The sequence below is a fragment of the Elephas maximus genome, chromosome 15 (assembly GCF_024166365.1).
Source record: "Elephas maximus indicus isolate mEleMax1 chromosome 15, mEleMax1 primary haplotype, whole genome shotgun sequence".
Taxonomy (NCBI): Eukaryota; Metazoa; Chordata; class Mammalia; order Proboscidea; family Elephantidae; genus Elephas; species Elephas maximus.
This window is the reverse complement of record NC_064833.1, coordinates 28,937,862-28,957,880: the sequence shown is the minus strand read 5'-3', so window position 1 is coordinate 28,957,880 and position 20,019 is coordinate 28,937,862. Positions and strand designations below refer to the sequence as shown.

The 20,019-nt window shown below is 39.6% G+C and overlaps 1 protein-coding gene across 3 annotated transcripts in view; it reads right to left on the bottom strand.

The window, feature by feature from the left end:
* Positions 1-16,083, bottom strand: part of CSMD3 (CUB and Sushi multiple domains 3) — a 1,374,620-nt gene extending 1,358,537 nt beyond the window's left edge. For all 3 annotated transcript variants that reach the window (XM_049854130.1, XM_049854131.1, XM_049854132.1), the window contains exon 1: positions 15,808-16,083. In XM_049854130.1, coding sequence (XP_049710087.1) covers positions 15,808-15,985 — 178 coding nt within the window. In that variant the 5' untranslated portion in view covers positions 15,986-16,083. The remainder of the gene's footprint in view (positions 1-15,807) is intronic.
* Between the last annotated feature and the right edge of the window lie 3,936 nt (positions 16,084-20,019).

Genomic DNA, 20,019 nt, shown 5'->3' with positions numbered 1-20,019 from the left:
GTCGCCATGAGTCAGAGCCAACTTGATGGATACAAAGGTGGTACCTTTGGGGCAGCATAGTACTATCCTCAAGCTGAAGTTGTGAAGTAGCAGAAACTAGAGCCTGTCTTCCAACACAGGCCTCAAAACAAGAAAAAAGCAGCCAGGCAGAGAAACTAAGCAAGTAACACAGTGGCCCCAGGGAGTGTAAGAGGGAGATTGTTGCTTAATGACTTTCCAGCGTCCATGAAGGCTGGCCATATATATTAAAGGTGGTTTCTCTGAGATTCTCTTATGCACTGATAATAAACAAGCTAGCATGAGAGTCTCTCTCTGGCATTTTAAGCAAGCAGTTCATATTATAACACTGTTCTTATATGTAAATGATCAGTGTGGGAAATAAAAAGAGAATCAAGAAGAAAAGACAAAGTGAGTAAAGGGCAGAGGAGGGATATGTTGGTTGTGGTTGTCTGTTCTTGTAATATGGCCTCAGAAACAAAGGAACACTTTCTTCTTTGTTATGTTAAGGAAAAGAAGGATCTTATACATGAGTTTTGGGATGTTGATGGAACCAAGTCAGCATGTCCTGCAAATAACCTCACATGCGCTAGTATAGTGTTTAATATATAACTGGAACCAATGCTATGGATTGTGAAGTGAGTTGGAAATCAGCCTGAAAAAAAAAAAAATTTTTTTTTTTTTGTACGTGGAAATTTCTTTTTTTATCTGTATGAAGTTGAGTAAAGGAATGTGTGTTACCCAAAGCTATTTTATCTCAAGCTTCTACCTTTACTTTATTCACTGAAACAATCAATAAGGAAGGCAGCTATTTATAAAGATAATGAAAATGTGTGGTTTTGATTTTACATTAATAGTCAAGATTTTGAGGTTTAGAATTGGAACCCCTCCTTAATATTTTATATTAAGAACTCACTAAATCAGCTTTTTTTTTTTTTTTTAACATATTAAACCAGCATTAAATCACCAAGAAGTGAGCTTCATGGTGAAATGTGAGAAGGAAGATGGTTTGGCAGTTACGAGGTAGGATGTTGGTGTAAACATTATAATAGCATGAATCAAGGTTTAAAAATAAGCAAAATGGAAAATACAAGATAATTATTGAATTTTCTAACCATGTAAAGATAGGTCATCCCAATACATTTTTATGCAGCAAAATTGGCATCAAACCCATGTCAGTATTTTCTTCATAGCCATTCACAGGCAAGTATATTGCTCTTTACCTCACATTTTTAAAAGAACTTATTAAAAAGCTGTGTTTCACCAACACATATAAGTTTCCAACAATGCCAAACAAGTAAGAAATAGAAAAGTATGACAATATCTGTTATACTTACATGTAGTCATTTTTCTAGCCTCTTGCACATGTTGATTTTGATAGTGTGGCGCTTATTTCATAGTAATCATGACATTAAAGAGCAGAGACTTAAATTTAAATTTGAAAGTATTAAGAAGCCAGTGAAGAGTTCTGAGGCAGGAATTAACATGAAAAAAGAATAGGTAAGAGGCACAATTTGCTGATCACAAACAATTATATAACTGTGCATGCCCTGTTATAGAAATACATGTGGGATCTTCTTTAATACTCGATAAACTAGTTAATATCAGTTGGCTGAACAGATGGGAGTCAATAAACATTTTAATTAAAAATTACAGGGGAAAATTACATTGGATTAGATAAAAAAATAATGGTTTTCATTGGAAAGTTTCAGACAGTGTCTGTAGGATGTTGTTATTTACCTGTGATAGCCTAGACTTTATAGGTGGTACATGTAGGTAGTATAGACTACACTTATATTTACATGGAGGCCTGGTGGCGCAATGGTTAAGAATTGCAGCTGCTAATCAAAAGGTTGGCAGTTCAAATCCACCAGCTGCTCCTTGAAAACTTTATGGGGCAGTTCTACTCTATCCAATAAAGTCACTATAAGTTGGAATCAACTTGACAGCAATGGGTGTATTTACATGTTCAGTGATGGGCAAAACTATTTCAAAATAACCAGACAGCTTTAGTATTGTGTTTACCGAAAGCTACTTCAAATGAAACACTATGTTCTCCTAGTTGGTAGAGACTAAGTTTTCAATTCTGTATTTTCAAAGCATATCCAAGGGCCTGGCACTCAATAAATGATTGATGGCTGAATGAATGTGTGGACCAGAACTGATAATTTAGCCACTGGCTGTTTTTGCATAAATGAAGTCCACCTACTACTGTATTTAAGGAGCCTTGATGGTGCAGTGGTTAGGGTTCAGCCGCAAGGGCCACCAGCCACTCGGAAGGAAAAGATGTGGCAATCTGCTTCCATAAAAGAATACAGCCTTGGAATCTCCATGAGGCAGTTTTGCTCTGTCCTATAGGGCCACTATGAGTCAGAATCAACTGTTTTTTGTTTTTTAACCACTGTATTCAAAACTAATTTAAAATATGACAACAAGGAGATTCTGAGCATTTTAAAATTGGAAAACATGTGCAGTAGGGTTATATTTGTTCATCTTATTTATTCAATCTGGATGCTGAGCAAATAATCCAAGAAGCTGGATTATATGAAGAAGAAAGTGGCATCAAGACTGGAGGAAGATTCATTAATAACCTGCAATATGCAGATGAAATAACTTTCTTGCTGAAAATGAAGACAACTTGAAGCGCTTACTGATGAAAGTAAAAGACTACATGCTTCAGAATGGTTTACACCTGAACATGAAGAAAATGAAAATTCTTACAACTAGGCCAATAAACAGCATCATGATAAATTGTGAAGAAATTGAAGTGTCAAGAATAGCATTCTACTTGGATCAACAATCAATGCCCATGGAAGCAGCAGTCAAGAAATAAAATAATTGATTGCAATGGGCATATCTACTGCAAAAGACCTTTAAAGTGTTAAAAAGCCAAGTTGTCTCTGATGACTAAAGTTTCCCAGACCCAAGCCATACGGTGTATTCAGTTGCCTCATATGCATGTGAAAGCTGGACAATGAAAGACCAAAGAAACAACTGATGCATTTGAATTGTGGTATGAACAAAGAATATTGAATATCCCAGGGACTGCCAGAAGAACTATCAGATCAGTCCTGGAGCATGTACAGCCTGAATGCACCTTGGAAAAGAGGCTGGCAAGATATAACCTCACTTACTTTGGACATGCCTTAAGGAGGGACCAATCCCTGGAGAATCACATCATGCTGAGTAAAGTAGGGTGTCAGCAAAAAAGAGGAAGACCATCAATGTGATGGACTGACGTTGTGGCTGCAACAATGGACTCAAACATAGCAATGATTGTGAAGATGGTGCAGGACTGGGCATACATCTGTTATCTGTAAAGTCACTATGAGTCAAAGACAACTAGATGATGCCTAACAACAACATGCCAAATGATTCTATTCTAATAAAAGAAATTATAATACAATTGAACTTTAACCAAAATGGTATGACAATTAAATTACTATTTACATAGAATAGCACTGGATATAACCTAATCTTTTTAACAGCGTAGAATTTCCTCTGAGACCTTGAGAATTTTGCTTTTGAAAGAAGTACACAATTAGAATGTAAGGTCTTCCTAAATTAGTTATTTTTTTAATAATCTATGCAAATATAAGTAAAAAATAAGCAATGATCTTCAATTTATTGAATATTGGCTAAGTTCTCAGATCTTACACATTGGTAATATTTAAAAATTAAGTGCATAATGACATTTCTGATTTTTATCTACTAATAAATAAATGAACACTGCCAAATTAACACAGATATTAAAGATTTTCTAGCACTTAACTATAACATTGATTTTAAGTGTTTTTATTTGACTTCCTTTAAAAAGATTTAGCAGATAAATAGAGCACTCAAGTACTGGTAGAATTTATAGATAAAGGTTAAATAAAGCCATAAGAAAAGGTTGCATATGAATTCAATACCACTAATTATGGACCCATCAGCATTTCTATTGCAAACTTCATTTAAAAGAGCTTATCATCTCCATCATCTTAGAAACTATGAAGCTGGAATTTGGCACACAGATTAGCAGCCTGGATGCAAATTTGTTTACACAAAACATTTGAATCAGTTCAGCTGTTTTGATTTAGACATCAGCCAAAAAACCTTAACTAAGGGTTCTCCATATATGTGAACACTGGTAAATATTTTGTCTAGACTATGTAGCTCAGTCAGTTAGAGCACAGAGCCAATAAATCCAAGGTATCATATTTCATCTCCAGGTGAACCAGTTGTATTTATTTTCTTAACTTGGATCTGTTAGCTTGCAAATACAACTTTTAGCAAACCAGAGCTCAGTGTTAAAATATCAGATCAAATCTGTTGCTGTCGAGTAGATTCTGACTCATAGTGACCCTATGGGACAGAGTAGAACTGTCCCATAAAGTTTCCAAGGAGCGCCCAGTGGATTCAAACTGAAGACCGTTTAGTTAACAGCCGTAGCTCTTAACCACTACACCACCAGGGTTTCCGAAAGATCAGCATCAATTCAATACTAACATGGGGCGGGGAGGGTGGATTTATATCACACTTTCCAATAATGGATTAAGAAGAGTCATCTCCATGAAAATATGGCTTGAAACTGTAAAACAGAATTATTTCTAATAATTACGAATTACCCGAAGTATTTTAACAGTACCTTATTATGCTTTTATTATGCCTTAAGAAAATAAGAACAGAGTAGACTTATAGTCATTTCTCTGTATCAAAATACTCATAATAAAATACATCTTAAACTTATATTTTTTGAATTATGTGGTATTATAAGAGAAAATGAAATTAAAAACATTATTTCTTTAGATTTCTTTCAACTCAGACAACCTTCAGAGTGTAAACAGACAAACAGTAGAAGTTATGTCCCTAGGAAAAGCTGAAATAGGTATTTGAGACATTAAAATAACATTAAGCAATAAAATACAGCTGATAATTTTATTAAGCAACTATGAAAGGAAAAAAAAAATGGCTAATGGGAATGTGACCATGCTCAAGAAAAGGCATTTTGATGAGCCGTCTAATTTTTCTTCACCCTCCCTAAGATTATTAAAATGAAATGTCAAGACAATTTGTGATTTAAAATTTTAATAAACTAAACAAATTATTACAACCATACTATCAGTTTTAAAACTGAGAACTTGGTTAACAATTAAGTCATTTCTCAACATTAAATTAAATTGCGGAATGCATAATTGCAGAAAGCAGACTTAGAGATAGTTTGTAAGTGTACTTTATCCCTGACTTTTACCAGCTGTGGAGAAACTTACATTTATCTGTTGTAGTTAAGATGATATGTATAAAACCATTTAAAAAATGTGTACCTCATTAAAAATGTTAAAATGTATTAAGTATATCCCATGAGTAATCCATAAAACAACATTTTTAGGGTATCATAGCTTTGGAATTTAAAAAGGTAGACTAAAATGACCTTTCTGAAATATGTTCATAAACAAATAAGTTTTTAATCCAAGTAGCAAAAGGCTAGTTTGTCCATTGAAATAGTCTATAAGTATAAAGTTCAGAAAGGACAGCAATAATAAATAGTTATGTATGAAAATGCATTTTATCACTTTTCAAAATAAATGTAAGGCTAATATTTAAGCACTTACCCATTGCTATTGAGTCAATTCTGACCCATAGCAACCCTACAGGATGGAGTAGAACTGCCCATAGGGTTTCCAAGTAGCAGTTGGTGGATTCAGACTGCCAGCCCTTTGGTTAGCAGCCCATCTCTTTACTGCTATGCCACCAGGGTTCCATTTGAGCACTTAGGCATAATTTAATGCATGTATTTTTTTTTTCTTTGCAGAAAAAGATGTATATTTAATGCACTTATTTGATTTTTGAATTAGTCCTTAGATTGCATGTTAAGTTTTCTGTTTATCTATATTATTACACTTATGCATCCCTGTCTCCTTACACACTTAGTTGAGGAAGTACTGTTTTGAGCCTCGTCACGATTTTGGTGCTGTGGTAATCACACTGGTGACTTCTCTCAAGAAACTTGACTGTAGACACTACTGAGGACTAAATAAGAGTCTCATATGGCAGTAGTCAATAAAGAGAAGAGCTACTGGACAGGGAATTTATTTAGGTTTACGTTCTCTCCCTTGGCAAGTCATGTCATTTCTCTGGGTCTGTCTGGTTATTTTATGCGAAGATTCTCAGCTACACTTGTGTTTTAACCAGAATTCACTTACCAAATGAAGTCGATTCTGCAGAAAGATATCCAACCCCCACCGTTGCAAGTAAATTTAATGTATATTCCCTGCCTGGCACATACTAGACTAGATGAGTTAATGGTCTTTCCCTTCCTTAAAACTGCATAGAACTAAATGGAAATGTAAGGTAGTAATTGAAATAAAATTATCATGCCATATGATCTCTGTTGTTATTAGGTGCCATTGTGTTGGTTCTGACTCATAGCAACCCTGTGTACAACAGAATGAAACATTACCCAGTTCTGCTTCATCCTCACAATCATTGCTATGTTTGGGCCCATTGTTGTAGACATTGCGTCAATCCTTCTCATAGAGGGTTTTCCTCTTTTTCACTTATAAATATGATGTCCTTTTCCATTTTTTTTCCCCCCCAGGGTCTGATCCCTCCAGATAACCTGTCCAAAGCACTTGAAACAATGCCTTGCTGTCCTCCCTTCTAAGGAGCATTCTAGCTGTACTTCTTCCAGGACAGATTTGTTCACTCTTCTGGAAGTCTATGATTATGTTCAATATTCTTCACCAACACCATAATTCAAAGTCAACAGTTGTTCTTCGGGCTTCATTATTTATCGTCCAGATTTCTCATGTATATGAGGCAATTCAAAATGCCATGGATTGAGCCAGGCACGTCTTAGTCCTCAAAGTGACATCTTTTCTTTTGAACATTTTAAAGAGTTCTTTTGCAGCAGATCTGCCCAACACAATGTTTCTTTTGATTTCTTTACTGCTGTATCCATGGGTGTTGATTGTGGATCCAAGTAAAATGAATCCTTGACAACTTCAATATTTTCTTCATTTATCATGATGTTGCTTATTGGTCCAGGTGTGAGGATTTTAGTTTTCTTTGTGTTGAAATGTAATCCATACTGAAGGCTGTAGTGTTTGACCTTCATCAGTAAGCGCTTCAAGTCTTCTTCACTTTTAGCATGCAAGATTATGTCATCTGCATATTGCAAGCATATTGCAAGTTGTTAATGAGTCTTCTTCCAATCCTGGTGCAGTACTCTTCTTCATATAGTCCAACTTTTTGATTGTTTGTTCAGCATACAGATTGAGTAAGTATGATGAAAGTATACAACCCTGAAACATATCTTTCCTGACTTTAAACCATACGTTATCCCCTTGTTCCATTTGAGTGACTGCCTCTTAGTCTATGTTCAGGTTCCTCATGAGCACAATTAAGTGTTCTGGAATTCCCATTCTTCACAGTGTTATCCATAATTTGTTATGATCCACAAAATTCAATGCCATATGCTAGAGTTGGTAAATATTTCTTACACTTCACGTGTTTTTATATGTCAACTCCATAAGATTATATGCCTTTATAGCTTTTGCAAATTTTACTGGTTAAGGTGTAATGGGTTATAAGTTTTAATTCTGTTTCTTTGCTCTAAATGCACTAAATAAATAGTTTCATTATAGTGAACATATTTAAGTTATATATTATTATTTACTTTGCTTACTATTGCTTATAGAAATGGAAAATATTTCTCATATCTATCATGAAGAATCATTCAGAGAAGAAAGTTAGGCAAGTAAAGTGAAGCATGTTGAAAATTGCAAAACCAAAATGTTATGCATTACTGTATCTGTGGGAGAGATTAGATTTTATCAAACCACTAGCTAACCATATGATTCTGGCAAGCCAGTGCATTTTTTCTGGCCTCAGTAAAGTATGGATTATCTGTAAACGAAGATAATAATCTGTACCTGGGAAATAATAGCTACCTCGTAAGAAGGTTGTTAGGAGGAAGATGGTGGAGAGAAGAATGTTTGAGGTGTAAATGAGATACTTCATATATAGGGTTTAGCACAGACCTTGGCACACAAAAAGGGTATAACAAAAAATCCATCCAAACCAACTTCCATAAACATATTAAGTGTTTCATATCCTCTCTGTATTTCAAGCACCTCTATGCATTCTGGAGTCAACCAGAAAGGACTTGCATAATGGAAAAAATTAGTGAAGCCCTTGCATTACAAAATCATTTAGGATTTAATAAATTCAACTCTATGAAATCTATTTCCATTTATAATTTTCCATTCAAAATGATATCTGACCATGTTTTTTTAATGCTGAAGTTTTAAAAAATTCTCACCATCATTTGAAACTATGTAATCTTAAATATTTCTTTAGACATTTCTAACATACAGCAAAGAAGAGGACTTTACAGACTCACTCAGCTTTTAGTGGAATTACTTATTATTTTTTATATATTTCAATCAATTTCTGATTATTTCATCTCCTTAGATTTATTAGCATTCATGTATGGTCACTGTCTAAAATATGGACAGTAAACTTGCTGATGTTTAAAACTCCTTCTAGTTTTGCAATTGCCATTATTTGTGAAAAGATGAATTTATAAATGTAGTACATTAATAAATCAATATAAAAATAAATAAATATTAGAATCCAATAGAAGAATCAACCCTGGAGCAGGTTAAATATTTTTCAGCTGTGGGTATGCCCCTGATTCATCTAGCTAGCACCCAAAGGAAATGTGCAAAAGTGATAAGCAGAAGTTGCAAAGTGTTTCTCAGATGTATAATAGTCTGGGAATTTAGCCAAAGTGAAATAATAGCCAGTGAAAAGCCTCTATATTTTTTGTTTACTATTATGGAAAAGTTAGGATAGTGGTGTTAGGAATGAAGAGTGGAGGTGGGGCTCATAGGCTTTGAGAGTAAAAGTATATTTTAATAATAGTGATGATAGCTATCAATGCCAGGCACTGTGCTAAATATGTGTCAAGCATTATCTCCCTATAGGCCAACTGTCTTAGTTTCCTAGGGATTCCATAACAAAATACCACAAAGCAGATGCCTTTAAAAACATAAATTTATTTTCTTACAGTTCTGGAGGCTAGAAATCCAAATCAAGAATACTGGCTGTGTTGATTCTTTCTGAGGGCTTTAAGATAAATTGTTTCATGCCTCTCTCCTAGCAATGCTAGGTGTTCCTTGACTTGCACATGCTTCCACAGCCACATGGCCATCCTCCTTCTGTCTATCTCTCCTTGTCTGTTATTTTATAAGATACCACTGGAATGGGAGTAGAGCTCACCCTATTTCTGTGTGATCTCATGTTATCTGAGAACATCTTCAAGGACCCTATTTTCAAACAAGGTCACATTCACAGGTACAAGGGTAGGACCTCAGTACATCTTTTTTAGAGATACTATTCAATTCATAACACAATGATATTTTAGTCTCCTTTTATAGATAATAAAACTGAAGTTTAGGTAAACTGAGTTGCTAGACTAAAGGTAATTACTGGCAAAGCCTTGTTTGACCTTATGTCTTGGTGGCTCCAGAGTCCTTGTTCTTTCCACCTTACTGTAGTAGAGTAGTTCTCAAACTTTAGAAACTACTTGAAAAACTTGTTAATTCGCAGATGTCTGCGTCCAACTCCCAGGGCTTCTAGCTCAATAGACCTGGGATAGGGGTCTGATATTTTGCATTCCTACGAAGTTTCAAGAGGATGCTTGTGCTTTGAAAATCACTGCTGTTAAAACAAGCATTTAAGAGCCAGTAGAATAATATCAGAATGCATAATGCTATATGATTACTTTTAATATTCTTGTTATCTAATAACAAGGTATATGACACATATGCTAATCTTGCAACTTTATAGAAAAGATTTCAAACTGGGATCTGGGCAATAAGCCATCATTGTTTAGAAAAAAATCCATACTTAGGAATCCTCGTCTAGTACCAAGAAATAGCTTAGCAACATGCTTGATGATGTGAAGTACACTTGATGAGTGAATAATTGAGCCTTGAGAGGAGGAAAGATGACCATCAGCATCAAGACCATGAATACTAGAAGGCATTCAAAAAACTTACTTTTCTCATTCACATTCATAAGAGGGATATTTCTGATGAAAATGAGGGTCTTACAAGAGACTTAATTCTGACAAAATTTTGTGGGCCTGGAGATATGAATCATCAATCTGCTCACTATGAGTTTGAAGAGATGGATTTGATACCTTCAACAACACTTTCCAGACCTCCGGTTCTACAGTCCTTACTAGACCTCACCCAAAATCCAATTCAGAACTGCCACTGCATCCTAAACTTTTGGATTATGAGTAAAGGGAATGGAAGACACTGGGAGAAAAAAAAACAAAACAAAAGCCAAACCTGTTGCTGTCAGGTTGAAATCCGACTCATAGCAACCCTATAGGTCAGGGTAGAGCTGCCCCATAGAGTTTCCAAGGAGCACCTGGTGGATTTGAATACCCAACTTTTTGGTTAAGAGCTGTAGCACTTAACCACTACAGTACCAGGGTTTCCACACTAGAAAAAGCAATAGCTAAAAGCTATGTTTTAATGCATACATAGGCAGTGGTGGAGGTAGATTTTTTAAGTGACTCTGTAATTATTGTCTTAATTCTTATTTGTATCTCACACATTTTTCCTAATCTCTTTATGTGCAATTATTTTACTTTTAATCTTTCAAATATTAGAATCCAAAGTACATATTTTCTCAAATAGTTATAGGTATATTGCTTGGTGCTTTAAAGTTATTTTCTAAACTGCACAGAATACCATGGGTGTTTGATTTTTCTGAAGCCCTTTCTGGAGACCCTGATGAGTCAGCTGAAGAAAGTGATCTATCTCTTGGCACACATGGAGGAGACTGAGTGTGTTTGGAGTCTGGGGAAATGAAGTCTAGTGCTTTTCACTCTTTAGTGTTTGAGGTTTTAGACAAGTGTTTTAACGTCAGAGTCTGTTTCTTCATGAATACAACATCATTTAACTGTTCTACCTTTCACACATTTCTTATTTAGTCAGATCCCCACTTAATGATAGAGTTTTACTATATTTAGAACCATGCTTAGGTTTTGCTTGCTACTAACTCATTTTATTATTTCATTGTTTTTGTAGATGCCAAATTTTATGTTCAAGGAAAAGACATATATACCCCAATCCTACTCAGCTAGCCCACAAATAGAAATGCTGATGAATATCATGCACCGTAATAACAACTACTACAACTAAGACTACACTCTTTAATATATTGGGTAATTCTACCCTTTTTCTCCTTAAGGATCTCAAAGGGAGCAGGCATCAGATTTTCAAGGTGCTGAAACCTGCTCCTCAATTGTCTCTTCTCACATACTTTTCCAACTCTCCCTTGAGGTAGACCGGGAACAACCAGCAGATTCAGGAAAATATGGCGTCCTAAAAGAACGGTTCAGAATGCTTTCAACAAGGTAACTGTCTAGAGGAAGTTCAACTCCGAATTTTGGGAGCTGTTCATGCCTTGTCAGCACAGTAAATTGGGTTGGTTTAACAACTCTGTGGTGTACAGCCTTCCTGCAGGCACCTTGCTCCCAGAGAAAGGAATCGGACTGCCATCTGAGCAAATCGCCCACAGCTGCCACCCCTGCGGGGCTTGGAAGAGGACCTGCACTGACCTGACCCTGTGCTCTTTCATTTCTTCTGCTCTCTCACTTTGAGCGTGAGTAAGCCCTTGCAGGGTTTGAATCCTGGGGCTCCCCAGCTTTTCACATTTCCCCAGAGACCCCACTGTGTTGGAGAGGAAGGGTATCCCATAGGAGCAGCAATCCACATTTCTTCTCAGATGCTTTCCTAACTCCCTGATTGCCTCTGAGACAAGATGTTTGGGTGACGGAGTGCTGCTGTCAGCTTAAGGGCAGGAAGCTTCTCAGTGTCTCCACTGAGTCATGGACAGCAGTGGCCATACAGCCACAAACCATCTGGAGTTCAGGATATATAAAGGTACTGTCACCTGCCATGCGTTTGCGCCTCAGACGCACACACCGCGATCCCTGAGGCCTCTCAAAGTCTTCTCGGTGTCAGTTCCTGAGGACCCCCCATCTCGTCCCAGCAATACGCGCGCGCGCACCAAATCAGTCCCCCAGTTTCAACCGCGGGTACTGCATGAAAAGTCGAAGGAGCTTGGCCTTCCAGGAGAAATAAATATTGCCAGAGGAAATAAATGGGAAGGGCACCTGTCTAAACTATAGCCTGACAAGAAACCCGACCCAAAAACAAAGGTCATCTTCCAGCAAGTGTCCCAGTCCTGCTAATGCTAACCTCCAGGGAAAGATTTTTAATGGCTGTAGGGCGGTTTGGTAAGGATATACTGCCTCCCTCATCCCCCTCCTTTGAAAAGCTGTCTGAAGATGAGACATAATCCTTTTCTGTTGTATGAAGCCAGACTGTTGCCCTGAGGGACTAGGGTGAAGGTGTCAGTCTAGTTGGACTCTCGCTGGAGGGAGACCTTTGATCGCGACCACCTTGGCGTAAAAAGGTGCTAATGAGCACAGCCGGCGGCTCTCCTCAAAGCATTGACACTCGAGAACGCTTTCTAGTAGGAATTATCTGGGGGAGAGGGTTCGCACCCCACTCGTCCAGGAAAGCTCTTGTGGAGGGTGTTAATACCTCTTTGGAGCCGCAGAACACACGGAAACGTGAATCCTCCCCAAAGCCAGAGACCAGGCGTCTTGGAATCTGGCGAGAACCCCCGAAGGCACGCTCAAGCTCTGGGTGTGGGACGCAGCACCGGGGTTCCCACCTGCCGCATCTTCGGTCCCTTCGCAGCACCGTGTGTTGCTCCCTTGGGATCCCCTAAGAAGGATCGTGGGAAATCACCCCGAGCGCGTCTGTTTACGTGGGCGTGACGCTTAAGCACGACTTGCAGATTCACAGTTTCTATCTGGGTGAGACCTAAACAGACACTGCTGTTGGCGTCTGTATTTCAGACACCTCTGTCTGCCTTCCAGTGGTGTGTGTGTGTGTGTGTGTGTGTGTGTGCACGCGCGTGTGTGTGTTTCAGCTTGAAATAGGCATTCATCAAGTCTAAGCAGCCTAAGCAGCCCTTACCCACCTCCCAATTTGGAGCCCTCCACCACATTTTATTTCACATTTTGGCAGTAGAGACAAAATGCCCAGGGAAGGTTGGCTCCCTTTTCAGCCCCACCCAAGTTCAGTCCTGGAAGACCACTTCATCTTGCACTCCGAGGCGTTTCCTCCCACTAAGCCTCTTTGTCATTGCTGTGCCACACAGAGGTGAGATGGTGGAAGGAAGAAAAGTGTGGCCAAATTGTAGAATTATCACTGCGAGAGCTGTTCATGTGGCAAATCTCGCGCCTTGGATTTCCTGAACCCTCCAGCTAGGTGCAAAACCCCATAGAAGGACGCCTCAAGCTGAGCTTTCCCGTGGGCCTGAGTGCCCAGAAGAAACTGTGGAAGACAAAAGCGGGCATAGACATTGGGGAAGCAACGTCTAAACCATTGCAGGATCTCAGTTTAAGCAAAACCTTGAGACTGGGGTGAAAATAAAATGAGACGGAACTGTTCAAGCTGGCACGACCCAGCAACTGCAAACAGGTCTAACGCACACAGCCTAAGCAAGTTTGTTTCTCAGAATGTGGGGACAGTATTCCAAGTTGTAAAATGTAGGAGAAGCCTTCCAAATGGCATATAAGTGACAATGAAGAATCTTATCACCGTTTTATTTCTTTTTAACGGTCCATAGAAAATTGGTTTTGGACGGGATCACAGCACAATGTGACATACCCCTTCTTCCCGGTGTTCCCAAAGCTGGAATATACTCAGTGGAAACCGATTATCTCAGCCCAAAGTCCGGGAACTGCGGGCAAAGGGGAGGGATCCGGTTTCCAGTATCATTCAAAGCAAATTAACGCGCCTTTCTTTTCCAGCGGAGCGTCTTATTCAGAAAATACGGTAGGTGCGGGCATCCTGGGCTGTAATTGCAGGCGGCGCAGCTCTGCGTTTGTCAGGCTGGCGTGCTCGCCCCGCTTTGGAGACTCGCTCCCCTACATCTGCCCCCCTGCCATGTGTTTTGGCTCAACAGGTATCACATGAAAACTCGCACTTCACCCTCGGTCATCTCCTTGCAGGAGCCACCCCAACGTTTTCATGCCAGGGACTGTCGGTCGCTCTTCACGCCTCCCCCCCGCGGAGCCCGCGCCTACCAGGCAGCCCCTGGGCCATCCATTAACTACAGACTCCCTGTAGCAGGCGAACTAAGCGTAAATGTGAGGCTCCTCACATGTCGAACCAGCGACGAAAACCCCTGTAAGCAGCCCGAGGCGCGTTTCGGGCACTACACCGTGTGGTTATGCCGTTTAGGGCAAGCGTTTTGGTTCAAGCTGCGCTGAGGCTTCACGAAAAAAAAGGAAAAAAAAAAAAAATCAAGCCTTAAGGAGCAGGTTGAGATTTTAAGGCAGTTGCTGCCACAGAGACCAGGAGTGACTTCCTGGCATGGCATGTAAATTAAAATTCGAAACATGCCACCCATCATTGGTCATAGTTGAGGGAGAGGTGACTCCTCCACCCCACCCCACCCCCACGAAACATGAATTATCATTTCCACTGAATGCAAATAGACTGCCTGGCGGGGGGCGGGGGGACAGCCAGCTGCAAGCTGGACAATAAACTGTTTCATAGAGACGCGGCCCGATTGCGGTTCAGAGAGGCACTCCTTTACAAAGGCAGAAGCGTCCAGTTTGTGTTGACAGCCTTGGCGCGCCTGGGCCAAAACATCCCCCCTCCAGGCACACACCGTGTATCCGAAACTGCCTTCACTGAAAGCGACATCCATCGCGTCTATTCGAGCTGCCTTGAGTATGGGGAGGCGATTGTTCAAAAAGGATGGCATAAGTCATAAACACCTCCTAAGTATTCTTCGCAGCAATTAATGGGCAGCAGGGTGCAGGAGAAGTTGTGGAAGAGAGCTGTGGGTCTCCTTTCTCTCTGAGGATCAGTCTCCTTCCAATGATCCTGACTGTCCCTTGCCTCCCAGCTTAGGATGAGATTTCACATCCCACCCACCCCCTCCCCTTGTCTGTGCATGTGACACTCACTCTACCTGTCTGAACGCTGAGACTTGCTGGAGATTTTCTTTTTGGTCGTCAGCTAATGACTTTCCTCCTACCTTCATTCATCCCCAAAGGTGGATCTTTACACTTAGTGGCATCTCAGACCTTTTTAAAGCCTCAGCTTTCGCCAAACCTCTATCACAGGACGTAGGGAAGCTCCCCTAACATTTATTAATGCATAGGAGGCCATGTAGAAATAATTCACGTATGCGTTCAGACACTCATATTGGCGTGAGGATGTTTGCAAGACCCCTGTGCCCTAACGCATTGTAAATCAGCACATTGCTAGCACCTTGGCAACTTTCCTCCCTGAAAGGGTTAAAAAGCATTTACAGGAGTGTCTTCAATATAAATATTCCATCCAAAGCATCAAACCCGGATGGTTTGACTAGAAATCAAGGTAATAGACTAACCACCAAAAAAAGTCTTGCAGAGGAATTCTGCCTGGATATCCACTAGTTAGAGGGTATACGAATCAACTCACGTATTCGTTTGAGCATACTGCAAGAATATTTATTGAGCACAAGCTCAATCACCGCATTGAACACCAAATCTGGCAAGCAAAATGCATTTCCTATCTGAGAGGGGGAAAAAAGCTGTGAATCAATTCCTTCTTCAGTATTATCATGATTATTTTATCTGTGCAAATTGCAAAGTAAGCTGCCAGCCTCTCTCCAGCGACAAGTCAGTTCACCTCCATCTAAAGCAGAGGGGACCCCCGAAAGCAGACCTACCTTTTACACATGACACCGTCAATAAAAAGACGAGGTTCCAAAACGTAAATCCACTTTTAAACCCCATTTTCTTCATCGGCATGAAGTCCAGGCGGCCACATTTAGCGCATCTTCTGGTGCCAGGCTCCTGGGGTTTGGATTCCTTTGCTTGGCTTTCCCCTTTGCGGATCTCTTTCATATTATTCGCGAGCTCCCAGTTCCTGCTCCTCAGCCCGGCGCAGTAGAGTTGTTGCTGTTGTTGGTGCGCGGTCACAGCTCGGAGTGAATGGTGTTTCTGGGATACCACAGCAACCTTGACGAGGACTCAACCATCTCTCCAACGGGGGCACAAAGTCTCCGCTACTCTGGATTCTGTCTTTTCTTGTGCGTTTTTTTTCCCCTCCACCAAAATCTACCCCAATTCTAGCTTGTTATAGCAACCACCAGAAACCACTAGTGAGCCTCTTAGAGCTCGGCTCCGCTCTCTAATAAACTCCCCATAATATTTGAAATTAAGGGTGCTTGTTTTTTTTTTTTTTTTTTTTTTCCGCGAATAGATCAATTCTGCCTGTAAAAGCAGCTCAAGAAATATTATGTTAGTGAGCTCTCTCCATTGCAGTCTGCAAATACAGAAACGTGTTAAGGGAATATTTTAATCGGAGAATCTGGGTTGCTTTTTTGGGAATCGTGATAATGAATCGGGCTCTATCAGTGCCCACGTCGTTATAATGGGACATGTGTTACTACTGTAGTTGCAGTATATTTCAGGCAGACTGCTCGCATTTATTATCCTGGGATTTAATTGAAAAAGAAAAGAAATCACAGAAAAGAATTTATTTGTACACATGCATTTGCATATTCAAATGCTTATGTGAAAACCGGTAACCGGGTTATTATGATTCGGTAAACCTATTTTAGGGAATGGGGTGGGGAGGGAGTCACAGTCGTTTCCCCAAATAGTTCGCCCTTGCATCCTCCCTCCCCCCTGGGTTTCACATTGCGTGTGCCGCAGTTAAACTACTTTATCTATGGTGGTTATCTAGAACAGACCCATTTGTCTTAATTCTGAATCTGCCCCAAATATTTAAATAGAAGATTTCTTTCAAAACAGAAAATGTATGCACCTTTTATACATCTAGATTTGGCCGCCCAGTGCACCACTCAAGGGTTAAGATTGTACAAGGGAAGAGTTCTTGCGCCATCTACTGGCTGTCTTCGAACCACCGACTTCTCCGTATCTATTAGGGACCCCGTATCCCGTGTGCCACTGTGTAGGGGAGCTGCGTCCCCTAGATCAGGATGTTCTGTTTCGGTGTGTCAATACTCTAGTATGTTTTCTTACTTGGTAGTGGCACATACCTTACAACGAACAAGTCTCTCAGGCTAAGCGTCGGATTGATGATCTGACCTTTTTGGGAGTCTGGTCCCACATGGGAGGAGGGAGGGCTGCAGCCCTGGGTTTGTAATAGGTGATTGCCACCGCCTCTGACTCTACTTGCATGCCGAAGCCCATCCCGGGGCTGAGCATCCACCTACAGGGCTTTGTCCAGAGGGGTGTCCAACATGAGTTTGCAGCTTCTCACATTGCTTCCAAGTGATAAGCCCCATCCTGTACATCACAGGATTACTAAGGCTAGCTTTTGTCCCTGGGCTCACAGTGGAGCTGTCTGCTTAGAGCAGCAAGGCAGCTGGATCGGAGGGAGTTCTGCTCTAGAAAGTGGGCACAAAGCGAGCGTCTGTAGGAGTGTGTGGTGAATAGGTTCAATCTGCAGGCGTAGAAAGAATTCTGAGCTCTTAGGGTCCGTGTCGTTGTGTGTGGTTCTGTGATTACCCCTGTATGTGTGTGTGTGTTCGTGCGCGCTCTGGTGAGGGGTGAGTGTGCGTGTTTTTGGAAGATGACCGGAAGGTGTGATTTTCTATACCTGGGTGTTTTCCCAAGTGTGTTTTTGCTGTACATATGATTGCGTGTGCGTGTATGTACGCACGCGTGTGTGTTTTCGTGTGTATGTGTGTTAGGGAAGGACTCATTTTCTGAGTAGGCAGAGCAGAGGCAAAAGCTATAGAAGACGTCCAACTGACCTCATTAAATTGGGAGATGTATGTTAAGTGAGGTGGGGCAGAAGATTGTCCCTTCCCATCAGTGTCCTCATTTATTGTCTCCATATGCAAATTTCCGGAGGGGGGTGGGCAACAAGGTTGGGACTAGACTAGAATTGGGAGGATCAACGTTGCAAACGTCATTAGCCTGTTCAGCCACCTTGGCAGAGGCTCTGGAATGCCAGTCAAGATGTCAGGGTGCTTTGCTGCTTCTGTGGCTTTTGCTGGGCTGGAGGGTTTAGATGTAAACAGGTCCTTGACTTAAGGAAAACGTTAAAAAAAAAACCTTCCTTGCTTAGTGTGCCGGGCTTAGTCATCTCATCTGAATTTACTTTTTTATTGAGCTAAAACAAAAATCTTGATTTTGTGGAATCTATTTGAACACATGGCAGTATGTCCAGACAGGAGCACTTTAAACTCCCCTCCTCCCACCAAAAAAAAAAAAAAAAAAAACCTTTATTTCTCAAAAGCCAAGGATATTTTAACAGTAATTATTGTCCACAAAATGGACTTTCAATAAGGCACCATAAAGACTACTACTAAGACACTAATATTTAATATTTATTTTCAAACATGCTAATCCTATAATCCAATTATCTTTCCCTAAATGAATCTTTCCCATCATTTCAATGTGAAGTTGTTAAAAGATTTATCTGGTAACTCATAATACATTGAACAAGACTATAGTTTCTAGTTTCCATAAAAAAAAAAGAATTTATTTTTTAATAGCTCACAATAAATCACAATTTCTCACCTGCCTCTTCTAGCTGCTGCAACAGGATGGAAAATCACATTTTACAGCGGGGAAAAGTTAAGGCAGAGTAAAATAAAGTGGTTTACCCAAGGCCATCAGCAGGAGCACTGGGATTCAGTCCAGTGTAGGTAGTGCTGGATCGCCCTCTTGTCTTTCATGGTAAAAAGCCTCCTCTTCATTTCCAAAGATATTCCAGAAACATAACATTATTAGCCAAAGTCCTGGATAAGAAATCCCTTAATTTCTCCAGAAGGAAAAATACAAGTGTCTAGATTTGGGAGGAAGAGGTTATCTCAGCTGGAAACAACACAGTTGAAAGTAGGTTTAAGGCCCTTAGCAAAAGAATATAGAAAAAAATACATATAGCTAACATAATTGTAAATATTAAGCACTTACTGTGTGCCCAGCATTATGCTAAGTGTTTATATGTCATAGCTCATTCAAGCCTCACGATTTGCTGAGACAAGTACTACAATTATCCTTATGTTAGAGAGGAAGAAATTGGTATGTGAAGAAATTAAACTACCGGGCCTTCCTGGAGGTTAATATCTTTAGAGATTATTGGAACCTCTGGTCTCTGACTCTTGAGTCTGTATGCTTGTCCAAGCACTACCCTATGCTAGTTCCCAGAAATGCTTGTTTTAAGATAAACTAATTTTAATAATGAAAAGTGTGTTTTTTATAGTAAATTTACCTACAGAATTATAGAAAAGAAAGGATTTACAAGGTAATTTAAAAGTGATCAGATTTTAAAATATTTATTTTTTTTATGTACATACATAGAGACAAACTTTTTTTTTTTCTCTCATACTTGGTTACTAAAATGCACTCCCCCCTCCTTTTTTTTTTTTTTAACTTCTTGCAGCCTATTGATCTTCTAGCATACATATCAAGGAAGAAAGTAACTTGGAAAGGATAATCAAGCCAATCGCTATGATTAAGTACCCTAAGAGCTTTTAAAAAAGAATTTAGATCTGAAATGGACAGATTCTTTAAACTGAAAGTTTCAAATTTCCACACCCCTTTAGTTTCTCCCAAAATAACTATGGGGTATAATAACTTTAATTTTAAAACAGGACTGAATTGACACTTAAAATGGAGAAAATAAGCCCCTTTCACAAAATTGCAGGATAACAAACTAGTTCTTCAACACTTATCTACTCTGTTTTAGTATCACAGGGAAAAGAGCACAGAAAATTTAATGCAATGATCAAAACAGAGTGAGTACACTGAGGTAATAAAACAAAAACATAAAGGCTTGGGAAGTGGTAAACTTGATAATTTTGAAAATGTGGATTAGATAGACAGATATGGATAGACAGAGGTATAATCTTAGTGTTTTCCTTAATTCATGACAGATTTTCAGGTTCAAGCGAGGATCA